The 14,765-nt window shown below is 43.1% G+C and overlaps 1 protein-coding gene across 1 annotated transcript in view; it reads right to left on the bottom strand.

The window, feature by feature from the left end:
* The window catches only part of LARS1 (leucyl-tRNA synthetase 1), a 50,746-nt gene that overhangs the window by 17,230 nt on the left and 18,751 nt on the right, over positions 1-14,765 (bottom strand). Inside the window, exons 10-21 of the mRNA XM_065409046.1 lie at positions 12,820-13,045; positions 11,416-11,503; positions 11,239-11,315; positions 10,301-10,354; positions 9,151-9,291; positions 7,398-7,475; positions 6,480-6,565; positions 6,328-6,393; positions 6,139-6,221; positions 4,500-4,638; positions 1,069-1,281; positions 281-338 (exon numbers count right to left, since the gene is read on the bottom strand). Of these exons, the coding sequence (XP_065265118.1) occupies positions 281-338; positions 1,069-1,281; positions 4,500-4,638; positions 6,139-6,221; positions 6,328-6,393; positions 6,480-6,565; positions 7,398-7,475; positions 9,151-9,291; positions 10,301-10,354; positions 11,239-11,315; positions 11,416-11,503; positions 12,820-13,045 (1,309 nt within the window). The remainder of the gene's footprint in view (positions 1-280; positions 339-1,068; positions 1,282-4,499; positions 4,639-6,138; positions 6,222-6,327; positions 6,394-6,479; positions 6,566-7,397; positions 7,476-9,150; positions 9,292-10,300; positions 10,355-11,238; positions 11,316-11,415; positions 11,504-12,819; positions 13,046-14,765) is intronic.

The following is a 14,765-nucleotide window of genomic DNA, read 5'->3' as shown; positions in this document are numbered from 1 at the left end:
GGGTAACTGAGGCATTTAACAGGAGGAAGTAATCAGCATGCTAAATGCTGCCCTGATTGGACATCTCCTCCTGAATTCTGAGAATTCAGAATTCTCAGCTACCCATCCTTCTGGTGGAGGACAAGATTAAATCTCCTTCATGTGTGTCAGCCCTTCCCCTTAACTGTCACGGAGAGGGCAGGAAGAGAAGAGGGAGGGAATTACTTGTTTTGAAGGGGGCCCAGGAGTTTCTAGCTGTCTTGACCATCACAAGAATATCACAGATGAAAAACTGCTGTACCTTCTCAGAATTCAGGAGGAGATGTCCATTTGCTCTCACAGCTACAGGCCATTTGTCCCTGCATTTGAAGACACAAAATATGGAGTATTTTTATTTTAAAAAGCAATTACATTTTTTCTTCAATAAAGAACAAAAGTCTAGTGATTTCAGTTAGGAATGGGCATGTTTTTAAGTGGAACCTTCAAAAAAGGCACCTACTGGGGATCTTGAGGATTAATGTTGTCACTTTGAAGACAACAGAGCTACAGTACATGTGCTAAGCCTTATTGCTACTACAATTCAAAACATGCACTACAGAGCTTTAAAAAAAAAAAAAAAAACTATACTCCACTTACCCCCACCTTCTCCTCTCTTCAATTACATTTTTAATTTAAATTTAGTGCCAATGAAATTAGGGACCAATAGCAATGGATAAAGCCAGTTGTTTCACACACCTTTGCTGATAGAAGAAGCTTATGAGCTCTAAGGATGCTTGAGAGAGGAAATTTGCCCCATTCCTGCTATGATCTTGATCAGCAGCTCCCAAACTTTATTGGTTCACATATCACTTTCTTAAGGAATTGTTGAGAAGTGAATGGATGGAACATTAAGCTCACATACCACAATATGGGAACCACTGGTCTTGATGGTATATACGCATATTTGCAAAGCAGCCCACTAATAAACACACATGCTATTACCCAGTCCCAAATACAGAACATCCTGTCAAGAGCCATTTATGGAGATACCAAGGCTGGAGCGTTCGTAGTTTTATCTCCACGCTTGCTTGACATTGCTTCCAAACTTACCTTTGATCTGGCCACATGGCTACGTGGTTGTAGAGATAATATGATAGATGGTTTGGGACAAGATCCTTGCCAGAGACTCTTAGATCCACAGGATACCAAAATTCAAACTCCTCCTTGAGTTTGTCTAACTTTTGCTTTGGAATCTGTGTCTTGGGAAATGGAGCAGTCCTGAAGAATATGTAATCCCAGACTTCTTTGGACATCTGATGCGCCCTGCATAGAAATATTAACATCTTAATAAAGAAGACACACACACACACACACACACACAGAGTTAGTTTTTCTTTAAAAATCAGGATGTTTTTAACAAAATCTGAATCTGAGGCCTATCACTACATAATTCAAAAATTAGCACTTTACTAATTCAAAGTGATCTACAAACAATAACTAATGAATTCTCACAACAGTCCCTATGAGCTAGTTACTCTTATTCCTATTTTACAGGTGATGAAAGTGAGACACAGAGGGTACATCTACACTTTAAAAAAAAAAACACCCCACTGCAGCAGCAAGCGTCAAGAGTCCAGGTCAGCTGACTCAGGCTCATACTATGGGACTAAAAATAGCAGCATAGACATTCCTGCTCAGACTGGAGCTTGATCTCTGACACCTGATGAGGGGAGGGTTATCTGACTCAGGCTCTAAGACTCACTGCTGTGGGGAGTTGTTTTTTTTTTTTTTTTTTTTTTTTTACAGTGCAGATGTACCCAGAGAGGACTTGCCCTTGGACACAGATGACTGAGTCGATGTCAGAGCAAGGCCCAGAACTCAGGATGTCCTGTCTCAGCCATACCCCTCTCTATTTGACAGTGTCCTTTGACTCCTGAAACGTGAGGGGGATACAAACACTTTAATGCCCTGGAAACTTGATTTTATATCTCTTCCCCATTCCTGTCTGGGCATCCTTTGTGTCCTAAATACTATCCTGAAAACCCAGAACCAGAATTTAAGTCCTCCCCAAGCCTCTATGCCATGGGTCATTCACAGGTCATGCTACCATCCTTCTGGTGGAGGACAAGATTAAATCTCCTTCATGTGTGTCAGCCCTTCCCCTTAACTGTCACGGAGAGGGCAGGAAGAGAAGAGGGAGGGAATTACTTGTTCAACAACACAAGGCAACCTCCCACTTCAGAGAGTGAGTATTTCGTCCCCATAGCAAGCACTCCCAGACTCTTCCAACACAGGCCAAGAGACAGAATCCCCACACAATTAACATTTTCTGATGATGAAAGGCATATACTATAAAACAATAGAGGCAGGACGGCAGTAGTTTTAGAACAAACGTGCTACCCTGAAGTGCGGTCTTAGAGATCACATACAAAGCCAAGGCTCCAGTCACCTGCAGTCATTCAAGATCCCATGGCACTTATTGTATGGGGGATTTCATCCCCCATTTCTTGTGGGGATTTCATTGAAGTTTATTAGACTCTACCTGCTCTTATTTCCCCAAAGTTTTTAAAATTTCTAGTTCTGGTGGATTATTGCTGAAAGGCTTTCAGTTACTGTCCTACCCTACAGGTTAGAGATGTGTTCTGTTACTCAACAGCTATGTTTCATGCCAAAGATCGCTGCACTATAGCAAAGGGTGAAGTGATCCCTAAACATCCCTTATTTACCACACAATAGTGTTAATCTCTGCAAAAAGTGCTTTGCAAACCTTGGATGTTTAGATGTTCTATATTAGGCAAAGCACACAATTTACAGGTGCATCTAAAATTCAATGCAATTCAGATTGCTCACTTCAAACCTTGTTTCCAGACATACCTAGTGCAAAAAATATCTTCTGTATGTAATTAGAGGTGTTCTTTGAGTCAGATGAAATTCCTGCCAGGCTTCTTAAGATTAGTTTTTGTTGCAGGTACCTTATGTTGGAATTCCTTTCCAGATTAACTAAAGCATCAAACGAGGCTCCAAAGCAGATGTGTACAGGAGTGACAGAACTGGGAGGCCAGAAAGGCTAGAGCCCCTGCAGTGGAAATATTGTGAGGGCTAGGCCCCCCCCTTAAACTTGCACATGGGAGGTGTGAGAATGAGACCCAGAGGGACTGAAGCAGCTGCCACAGGGCCCAGGATCGGGCTTGGGGAGCAGGACACAAAAAGGCCACTGCGAGGCCCAGGAACAGGTAGAAACCCCAAGGACCCTCCTTTGAATGGGCTCAGCTCCCCTCCCCCCACCAGCAGCGTCTGAATACCTCTCCTCACTCCCCTCCAATCCCTCCGTCCAACATTTGAAGGAAGCTTCCACCCCTTCCTCTATTCTCTCAGATGCATAAGTGAACTACTCTCCTGAACACATGAAATGCTAAACTAAAGCCCCAGCGTCAAAAGGGGAGAGTGGCAGTGGCAGGACACTTGGCTGTTCTTGTCCTGAAGAGAAGGGTACGTCTTCACTTACATCCGGGTCCGGATGTAAGCAATCGATTTTCTGAGTTCGATTTATCGCGTCTGGTTAAGACGCGATAAATCGATCCCGGATCGATCCCGGAAGTGCCCCGGATCGATCCCGGAAGTGCTCGTCTTCGACGCTGGTACTCCAGCTCGGCGAGCGGAGTACGCAGCATCGACGGGGGAGCCTTCCTGCCGCGTCTGGACCGCGGTAACGTCGGACTAAGGTACTTCGAATTCAGCTACGTTATTAACGTAGCTGAATTTGCGTACCTTAGTCCGAAGTGGGGGGGTTAGTGTAGACCAGCCCGAAGACTGAACACAAACTATCAGTCACAGGTCACAGCCACCCCATCTGAGAGGTCTTGGAGCAGACCAGGCAAACATCCGAGCACAACTGCTTTTCACAGGACACTTACCAAATGAGCCAGACCCCAAAAGTGAAACCTATCCTTGGTATGTCAAACATCCTTCAGATTCGAGAGAGGAGAAAAAGCTAGAAGCCTTCCAAATAAATATTGGCTGCAGCATAGTAAAAATCCCAGTTTCTTAGAAAACCGCCAGTCTCTAGTGTGGGTTCATTTGTGATCGAGAGCAAGACCTATCCTTGTCCACTCTGTCCCCAGAAGCAGGCATGTAGAAGGGGACCAGCTGCAATTTCCTGAGGTTGTAAGAAGTTACAAAGCAGATTTTTAGCAGCTACCACAGAAGTACTTGCAGGAGCCACAGTGAAACCAGTCAATCAGTTACCAAAATATCATGCAGTTTCCATTTGAAGGCAGCAAGTGCTGAGCAAAGAAGGTTACTTGCAAACAGACCTCCTTCAGCTGCCCTTGGAGGGACTCCCTTCTGTCCTTCCCAATTCCTCCAATACTACCAGTCTAAAAGCTTTGCTAAATCGGGGCTCTGCCTTTATCTATGCTACTGTTTATATATAATGCTCTAAGCACAGATCTGAAGAGTCGACCTACAAGTTATGCCTTTGGAAAGAGCCAGAGCGGAAATACATTGAAACATACCATTCCCCACCAACCTGTACCCCTTACCTGATGCCAAGTGGAGAATCTCCTTGTCCACGCAGATTATCTCCTTGCAGCAGATGAGCGACTGTGTAGAAGGCCATGTAGATAGTGGAATCGGAGAGAGATTCTATCAGCCACTGCTCATCCCAAGGCAAACGAGTACCTACAAGAAGACCCAAAAAAGATGGTCATTACCAGGCACAGGCCAGAATTTCCATTTGCAGAATTCACAACAGATGATGGGATTTTCAAAAGTGCCCGAGTGACTCAGGAGCACAAGTCCCACTGACTTCCAGTTGGACTTGCGCTCTTAAATCACTTCAGTGCTTCTGAAACTCTCACTCAGGAGAATGGGCCAGTTGCAGCTGTTTTTTTGTTCTTGAACATCTTGGCAGACAGAGGGAATCCTTTCAGGGGACTGTCCTTAGCTTTCCTAATGCAACGGTCAGCTCACTTCTAAATTCAACAAACTGAAGCGCCTGTTCACCTTATCGTTTGCTCTGCGTGTTTCATAGAAAGAGATTATCCTGGCCTGCTGCCATACTGAGTCAGGTGGTATTGTATCAGGATCCTATTCTGTGAACTAAGAAGGATTGGGTCTGGATGGGAGACCTGCAAGGAAAACCCCCAGGCGCTGCAGGAAATGGTACTGGTTCCTTCCATGTCATCTCTGAACAAATGGGCCATGCCTGGTGATGGGGGGGGAGCTTTATTGCTGGTGGTATTTCCATACAAAAAATAAAACAGCTCCTGATTAACTCAGATCATGTGGAAGGTGTCATCTTTTTGATGTCCTGGGTCAAATTCTAATTGGGGTAATTCTGTTCTGCCTACCTAATTCCTCCCACTAACCTCTCAATTAGATATTGGATTAGATTTAAAATGATCAGTATGTCTAGTGATTTTACATCTAATTGAGAGGTTAGTGGGGGGGAATTAGGTCCTCTCCAGGTGAGGGTGGAGCAGCTGCCTTTAGTAGAAGAGTTCAAGTATCTACGGGTCTTGTTCACGAGTGATGGTAAGCAGGAGCATGAGATCAACCGGCGGATTCGTGCGGTGTCAACAGTGATGCGGGCGCCATACCGATCCGTGGTGGTGAGGTGGGAGCTGAGTTCTTGGATGAAGCTCTCGGTCTACAGATTGATCTATGCCCCCATCCTCATCTATGGTCATGAACTTTGGGTAATGATTGAAAGGACAAGATCTTGGGTACAAGCAGCGGAAATGAGGTTCCTTCACAGGGTGGCTGGGCTTACTCTCCAAGACAGGGTGAGGGGCTCGGCTACTCAGGAGAGCCTCGGAGTAGAGCCGCTACTCCTCTGGATCGAGAGGAGCCAGCTGAGGTGGTTCGGGCACCTGATAAGGATGCCCCCTGGGAGGCTCCCTTTGGAACTTTACCGGGCACGTCCCTCTGGAAGGAGGCCCTGAGGCCAACCCAGGACTCGCTGGATGGATTATATCTCCCAGCTGGCCTGGGAACACTGGAGAATCCCCCAGGAGGAGCTGGAACCTGTTGCGGAGGAAAGGGAGAATAGGGAGGACCAGATCTCCCTTTCCTTCATGCTGCTGCTGCAAGCCACACCAGGAAAAGCATGAATGGATGAAACAGTGAGAGTTACTCTCCTCAAGCAGCAAGTGAGGAAAAGCTGTGTGTTTTCCCTACCTAAGCCATACGTTCTTGAGCAGGCATGCTCCTGCAGCCAGCCCAGTGTAGCTTCAAAATTCCTTCTGGTCTCTTCACAAAACCTATGTGGAACAGACTATTATTAATCCTTGGTCTCCCTCAGGGTTACGTTGTCAGCACATGCCACTTCCCAACCTACACTTTATCCATCTCTTTCCCAGAACTTACGTCTCTAGATCCGTCAAGCAGTCAGATGCCTGCTTCTTCCAGTTTACTTCGCCATAATCTAGGTACCTTAAGATCAAGCAAAATAATTAGAATAAAGAAGTTCACATAAGGGTGTAACAGAGGGATGGGTTAAGTGATTTCACTTCACTCACCACTGGTCACAAAGAGCCACCACGCACTCATCCATGGACCTTGATATAACTTGTTTCTCAGGTTCCATATAAATCATTGCTTCACCCTGAGATAAAAGGGAAGAGGTATATTTATACCTTTAAAGAAGTTATAACACATAGGGCATTATATGAAAGGAGTTTATTATAATAAACCCCCTATTATAATCCCAACTCAGCCAGCAATTTACTGTGATGCCTTGGATAAGCCCCAGCCTCTCTATGACTTGGTATTTGCAACTATAAAATAGAGAAAATACTATCAACTGTATCAGAGAGGGGACGCTGAGACTTATTTTATATAATGTTGTAAAGTGTGTGCAGATTCTTAGTTAAAAGGTGCTATAGAAGCACAAAGTCTTTACTGTTTAAAGCTATGTACAGATGGTAAAAATGTGTATAACAAGGCTTTAAAATATGATGCACAAAATCCTCAAGAAAATGGGGAACGGGAGAGAAGTGAGTGATTAGCTTTAATTCTGCATCCATATTCTATATCAGAAAAACGAGATAGAGCACCACACTACAGACTGAAGGGAACAATCCTGCACTGACAGAGATATAGACTAAATAACCAAAGCCTTTTCCATATTATCACCATGATTCTGTGGGCTATGACTAGGCCATAAGACATGCCTCTATATAAGGCAAGACACACAAAGCTAAAAAAATCAGATGTCTCTTTCTACTTGATCCATCAGGCACAATACATTTCTCTTTATCTAAGAATACCGTACTTTGTTTTAGCATCACTTTGTACTCTATTGCTACTGCTCTTTCCAAAGAACATCTAAGGCAATGCTTCTGTGGAAATAAGACAATATACTTTATTTAGTGACTATCCTGCTATGGGAAAGACAGAGGATCATCTTGGAAAGCAGTATCCAAACTACCACATACATTGCCCACCATCTTCTTCTGTATAAGCTTCTTGACATCCTGGACTTTTTGCCCCTTGTACTCATCCACCAACATGATCTGTAAGGGAGAGACCATTGCAGAAGTTAGTTTTTTTTAAAAGGATTAAAGTTTCAAGTATTATGTAAAAACAACCAGTTCTTTTGAGCTACAAGAAATACTGGTATTGTGACCTATGATGTACCTTAAAAATTAGATGCTGAAAATCTGCCTTTAAAAAAAAAAAAAAAAGAAGAAGATCTCCCTTAACTCCCACATATATATTTATACATTATATGTTTTACTTATGCACATTCAAACCAGGAGGGCTAGCTGGACATGCACAGTCCTGCCACACAGGAAATTGGTCTTTGAATTCCAAATAGTTTAGATGGGCCAAGGCTTAGGGCACTGTGACAAAAGCCCACTGAATGAGCAGAAATGGGGAAGAACCACCCTTCCGTCATTTTCTACCAGCCTCTTCAAGTCAAGGTTTGGAATGATGTTGACTGTTTCCTGAGAAAGGTGCATCCAGTGGCCATACCGTGGGCCTCATCTTGAGACCGACACACCTCCAACCTCCCAACTGTGATTCTACACTATCCCCATAGCACATACAGAGGCTCACTTAAGGGGAAGTTCCTTAGAATGTGGGCCATGAAAAAATCCCATAGGACCCGACCCCCATCCCCCAAAAAATCCATACACCTTCACCTTCCCAATTTATTAATCTATTACAAGGGTGGCCAACGTGAGCCTGAGAAGGAGCAAGAATTTACCAATGTACGTTGCCAAAGAGCCACAGTAATATGTTAGCAGCCCCCCCATCAGCTCCTGCCTCCCCCCTCATCCCCCTCCCGGCTCCCAGCGCCTCCCGCCCGCCCCACCGGCAGCTCCGCCTATCAGCACCTCCCCCTCCCTCCCCGCACCTCCCGATCAGCTGTTGTGACGAAGCAGGGAGCGGGTGGATTTGACCTGGGAATGTTGCAGGGGAGTTACATTGGGGATGGGAAGGAAGCTACCTGAGCTGTAACCTGAGCCAGGAGGGGGGTTGGGAGAAGTGACACCTTCTGGCCGGGAGACTGAACAAAGGAGAGGAGGAGCAGAGGGGAGGGGGGAAGAGAGCTGCTGGAGGAGTTTTTGTTTTCAGTGTGGGCTGGGTGGTGCAATGCAGGGAACCCCAAGCTGGGGGTCTAAGCTCCCTAAACCCCCCAGAAGGACTTGATTGAGGGGTTCTGGTTGTACCTACACGCTCTGCTTGGGACTGTGTTCCTGTCATCTAATAAACCTTCTGTTTTACTGGCTGGCTGAGAGTCACGGTGAATCTCAGGAAGAGGGGTGCAGGGCCCTGACTCCCCCGCACTCCGTGACAGCTGTTTCATGGCGTGCAGGAGGCTGGGGGGGGGGCGCGGGAGGGGAGAGGAGCGAGGGTACAGCAGGCTCAGGGGAGGGAGCGGGAAGGGGTGGAGTGGGGTCAGGGCCTGTGGCGGAGCCAGGGGTTGAGCAGTGAGCAACCCCCGGCACATTGGAAAGTTGGCACCTGTAGCTCCAGCCCCAGAGTCGGTGCCTATACAAGGAGCCGCATATTAACTCCTGAAGAGCCGCATATGGCTTTGGAACCACACGTTGGCCACCCCCGATCTGCCTCCTTTCAAATGTTTATCAACTTCAGTATGAAACAAAAAAACAAAAACAAAAAACAAACAAAAAAAAAAAACAGTTTTCACAACACACCTAGGGAAGCCAAGTTACTTACTCCCTCATAAAATCCTTTCAGGTACACTCTCTCCTTAGCCTCTGTAAGTTTCTCTTTGTCATTCTGGCTCTGGATTTTCAACTCGTCACAGACCAATGGAGCAGAAAGGTTGCCATAGCCTGGGATTTCGATGATGGGCACCTGGGAATATCATGGTATTGTCAGGATTTGTTTCAAATTGTGTGAACGCAACACAAGTCCCACGGGGAATTGTCTCTTGAATTTCGCAGCCTTCAGTGGAAATTGTACTCCGAAGAAAATGCAGAGCCAAGTGCATTTTTCTTCCATGTTCACAATCCAACAACCAACATGGGAATTGAAACCAGAGATTTGGAGGGGAGGAAGAAAGGCATATATCTACCAATTGTGAAAATTCATGAGCGTTATACTTGTGTGATTTGCACAGAACAAGTGATATTATGGAGAAAACACCTATTAAAAGCAGCTGTCAAAGTTACAGCAGTCTTTGAATTCCTGCTGTTTTATACATAGTGTGCTGCTTTCCAGAATTTACTGTTAATCAAATTTGATGGAATTTTACAAAAATTCAACACAATGCCACTAAGCTCATCAGGAATTTCTGGCACTCCCCAGAGTGACTCCTGATTGCACGTCTGCAAGCAATAACCCAATTTTTTCCCCTGTGCAGGAGACAGACAAGGAGTACTGAGCAGCTACCTGAGAGGAGAGCAGGAGCAATGCAGAAAATCTGAGATGTATTTGGCTGTAACCTATACTCTCAAAATGACATAAATGGCTGAATCCCCATAAATTCCATTAGCAATAACAGAAGTGACACAGATATAGCACTTTGCATAGAGCAGATAATATACTCTCCATTAAATCAAGATTATCACAGAAAGTTTTAATCCACAAACAGAGACTCAAACTCTAAACTGCAGCCTCAAAGTAGCACTAGCTACAAAAATAGTATTTTGTGTAAAAAAAATTCGAAGTAATGGAGCTTTGCTCCTTCAAGGCCACAGTCTAACAACTCAGTTTCACAACTATGAGGGCAAGTTCTTCTGATGCTTCAAGCTCTTTTGGCTAATAAAGGATTTTAAAAACAAAATTTCTGAAAGGTATGCAAGCTCCTAATCCAAGTAAAAAAAGCCATGTATATTTGAGACATACACTTAGCTGCACTCACCGGTTCAAAAGGCAGGACCATTTCATCTTTAATTCCATACTTCACTCTTAGTGCCTACAGAAGATGTTAAAACAAAACAAAAAAAGTACACTAAAAAAAAATCCCTCTGTTTTATTAACTTATTTTTTCATTATGTGTAATTCCTTAAAAAAAAGAATGTCCTTCTGAATGAACAATATATCATGCTCTCAGACATGCTGTCAACCCTATTTGCCCACCACTCCTTGGGAATTAAGAAATCTGGGTTCAGTCCCCCAATTTTGCCATCGATTTCCAGTTGGTCTCAGGCAACTCATTAATCCCTATGTGGCTCAATCTTCCCAGTTATAAAATGGGGAAAATACTACTTCTGTACCGCCCGGGGTGTTGTGAGGATAAATACATTAGCATTTGTTAGGTGCTCAGGTACCACACTACCTAGAAAATGTATATGTCTAGACTTTAAGCTCTTCAGGGCAGGGACCAGTCTCACATATTTTTGAAACACCTAGCACGCTTTTGGTACTATATAATCAAACGGCTGCTACTTGGCTTATGTGAAATGAGTATAGTGGTCTCAACCTAGTAACCAAAGGCCAAGTGACCACACCAGAGAAATCCCTCTCACACCTGGTTTCCTCTCACTAATTTCCACCTTAATAGTCTTGTCAACCCCACCTATATAATATAAAAGTGATGAGGTTCTGGTACAAAATCATTTCCAAAGTCTGCACGAAAATGATACTGAAGATCATTTTTTTTAAAAATATTATTTACAAGTGGATTCCAAACTAGAGTCTGCAACATCGTACACTTAGTTTGCACATAAGTTTAGAGGCCACTCATGGAAGTTTCCTCAATTAAAAAAAAATGGTCCCCATTTTATTTATCAATGTACTTGTTTTTGTCACTCAGAACACTCGAACTGTGAGCAATACAGATCTGAATGAGAGGCTGACCTGTTTTTTCTTCAAATCTCTCAGGGCTGCAATGTCATCAGGAGCATCAGATGGGACACTTGTGACCACTCCAGTGCCTTGCAAAAAATCAATCAGGTAACAAAAATCAATTAATATATACTATGAAACATGGGATGTAATGAACAGGCTCATGCAAGAAAATTACTTTTATCTTACCTTTATCTTCCTTAATTGTGAGCATAGGAAGAGCATAGATAACTTTGTAGGAAGTTAAAGGGGCAGAGAGTGCAGCTCCAAGAATCTCCTGTGCAAGAAAGGAATATTAGAACAAGGAGCACTGTCTTGGCCTGGCTCAGCAGGAACCTGCTGAGCTGATGTTCCTTTAAACCCAGCTGATCTTCCCCACATAGTGCAAATAGATAAATAAATTAAAAGGCCATGACACAATTCAAACTGCAGAAGCCCTTCTTCTGCAAAGTAACTAGATACCATGCATATCGCTTTGTGGGACAGTATAATGGACTGTTTTATTCATTACTAGGAAATGAAGTACCAGATTCTGGAAGGAATTCAAAGAAGAGCAACAAAAATTATTAGAATTGGAGAACAGTACAGAGGATTATACCCATTCTCCAGACACAAAAGAATTTTGATAAAGGGATGGTTGAGTGGGGAGAGACTGTCTCCAAATAACTGAAAAGTGTAAACAGCAAGGAGAGAATGGAATGGTTTAGTGTGGTACATTTAGGTGAAAGAGGGTTAAAGGCCGAATATCAGGAAAAACTTCCAGAGGACTATTAGACTGAAAAATAGTCTCCCAAAGAAAATGGAGGAAGGAACTGAGAAATGTATAGCTAAATTGAATGAAGGACTGGAAAAGCACTCATATTGTGAGGACCACTCATGCATTGACAAAGGGTTGGAGTAGGTGTCCTAGCAGTCTTCCCCACCTCCAATTTATATGGATTCCATCTTTAACAAGATGGAATAGAATATTCCACTTTCTGTCCTTCATGTGACTTAGTAACACAAAGGACATTGTCAGGAGATCCAGTGCATCAAGTTTTAGCAGGTGGCATTCTAGTTAGACAGTGATGTAGAATGGCACACCCCATATTGCATTGTTATGTTGAATAAATGCCATTGGGTCAGCATTTTTATTCAATGTTTGTGAAGCTAAATATGCTGAACACCTGGCCCAAGCATTCTAAAGCATTAAAGACAGGGAGCAGTCAAAGGAAGTAGCTATTCTCACCCAGGGTGAACTGGGTATTTCAGTAGAGAATGGTCCTGGACTCATTTAACTCATTCTAACTAACTATTATTTCCCCTCCATTCTTTGTAGTAAAAATAACGAGTCACTGCTTTACATACTGCAACACACATTACTTGTGCCATTAGTTCTCAAATAAGATTGTGGCAACATTAACACATTTGTCCATAGATTAAACAGCTGCACTAGTCTGGTAATCTCCTCCCCATTCTTTATTTGGTCACTTAACACTCACCAAAAACCTACCAATATAGATTAAAGTGTCATCAAGTTTGTATGCCATAAGTAGGCAAAGCACAACTCCTGCAGGAGTCCATAACTTGGCCTATAAGCTGCAAGATGCTCACCTCTCCCATCAGCTCCTTGACGACAGGTACCACTCCGTTATCTTTTGTAAAGCCCTGGTAGGACATGTTCCTGGCAGCTCTTTGGGTGCAGATAAAAATATCCCCATTCACAGTCTCAAAGCCAATGTACTTCATATCTGGGCGAACCCAACAGTTAGTCTGTCCAAACATGGTCTCTGGTCTGAGAGTAGCTGCCACCAAGAAGATATTTTTTCCTTTAAGGCCACTAAAATAAGATAGGGCACATTAAAATAAGAAAACTCGGGTTATTACAGAGTCTAATTACTCACAAGCTAAACCTAGCCCTAAGGAAAGTTCTGTAAGGGATGAATCAGGATGGTCTATTAGGCTTTTTCACTTAATCTAATACTGTAGAATTTAGTGAGTCTTTATTTAGATTCATGAATACACTGTCTCAAGACAACAAACAAGACTTTCACAAGTTGGGTGCCCAACTTGAGACACTTTAAAGGAGCCCGATTTTCAAGTGATGGATGTTCAGCACTTTCTGAGAATCAGGCCCCTTTAAGGAGTCTCCAGTCATCACTTTTGAAAAATCTTAGCCAAAGCACTTTTCTCTTCCCAGTAAAGGTCACTATTGGCCAAGAGGAATAAAGAGCAGTAAACTGTCAATTAAGTCACTAGATGTGAAACTGAGCACACACAGGGAGACATTCTGTCACGTATGAAAACAAATTTTGAAAGAGAAAGTAGTTAAGGACAGAGGTAAACGGTAACTGGGATAAAATACAACATAGTTTTACAAAAAGTAGATCGTGCCAGACCAACCTGATCTCTGAGAAAATAACTGATTTTTTAGACAAAGGAAATGCAGTAGATCTAATCTACCTGGATTTCAGTAAGACATCTGATACAGTTCTACCTGGGAAATTATTAGTTAAATTGGAGAAGATGGGAATTAATGTGAGAATTAAAAGGTGGATAAAGGGGAGACTACAACAGGTCATACTGAAAGGTGACCCATTAGGCAAGAGGGAAGTTACTAGTGGAGTTTCTCAAGGATCGGTCTTGGGACCAATCTTATTTAACATTTTCATTCATGACCGAGGCATAAGAAGTGGGAGTGTGCTAATAAAATTTGCGGATGACACGAAGTTGGGAGTAGAACTGAACTAATCACAAGAGCTGGAGGATCTTGAAAACTGAAGTCATAGAAATGGGATGAAATTTAATAGTGCAAAGTGCAAGATCATGCACTTTGGGACTAACTACAAAAATGTTTTGCTATAAGCTTATCAGTTGGAAGTGACAGAGAAGGAGAAAGGTGTATCAGTTGATCATAGCATGAGCATGAGACGCCAATATGATGCAACCATGAAAAAGGCTAATGCAATCCTAGGATGCATCAGGCAAGATATTTCCAGTAGAGATAGGGAAGTATTATTGCCATTATACAAGGCATTGGTGAGATCTCATCCGGAATATTGTGTGCAGTTCTGGTCTCTTATGTTTAAGAAAGATTAATTCAAACTGGAAAAGGTGCAGAGAAGGGCTACTGGGATGATCAGAGGAATGGAAAAACTACCTTATGAGAGGAGACTCAAAGAACTTTGCTTGTTTAGCCTAACCAAACGAATATTGAAGGGAGATATGATTGCTCTCTATAAATACATCAGAGGGATAACTTAAATAACTTCTCTCCCTCTCTAGTGTTTAAGCGTCAATGTTGACATAAGAACAAATGGATATAAACTGGCCATCAACAAGTTTAGGCTTGAAATTAGACGAAGGTTTCTAAACATCAGAGAAGTGAAGTTCTGGAACAGACTAGCAATGGGGGCAAAAAACCTAACTCGATTTAAGACTGAGCTTGATAACTTTATTGAGGGGATAGTATGATGGTGCACATGCCATTGTATGCCATCTGTGACTGCTAGTAGCAAATATACACAACAGCCAGAGATGACATACCAGATGAGCAGGGC

The sequence above is a fragment of the Emys orbicularis genome, chromosome 8 (genome assembly GCF_028017835.1).
Source record: "Emys orbicularis isolate rEmyOrb1 chromosome 8, rEmyOrb1.hap1, whole genome shotgun sequence".
Classification (NCBI taxonomy): domain Eukaryota; kingdom Metazoa; phylum Chordata; order Testudines; family Emydidae; genus Emys; species Emys orbicularis.
This window is presented reverse-complemented; position numbering and strand designations above follow the sequence as displayed.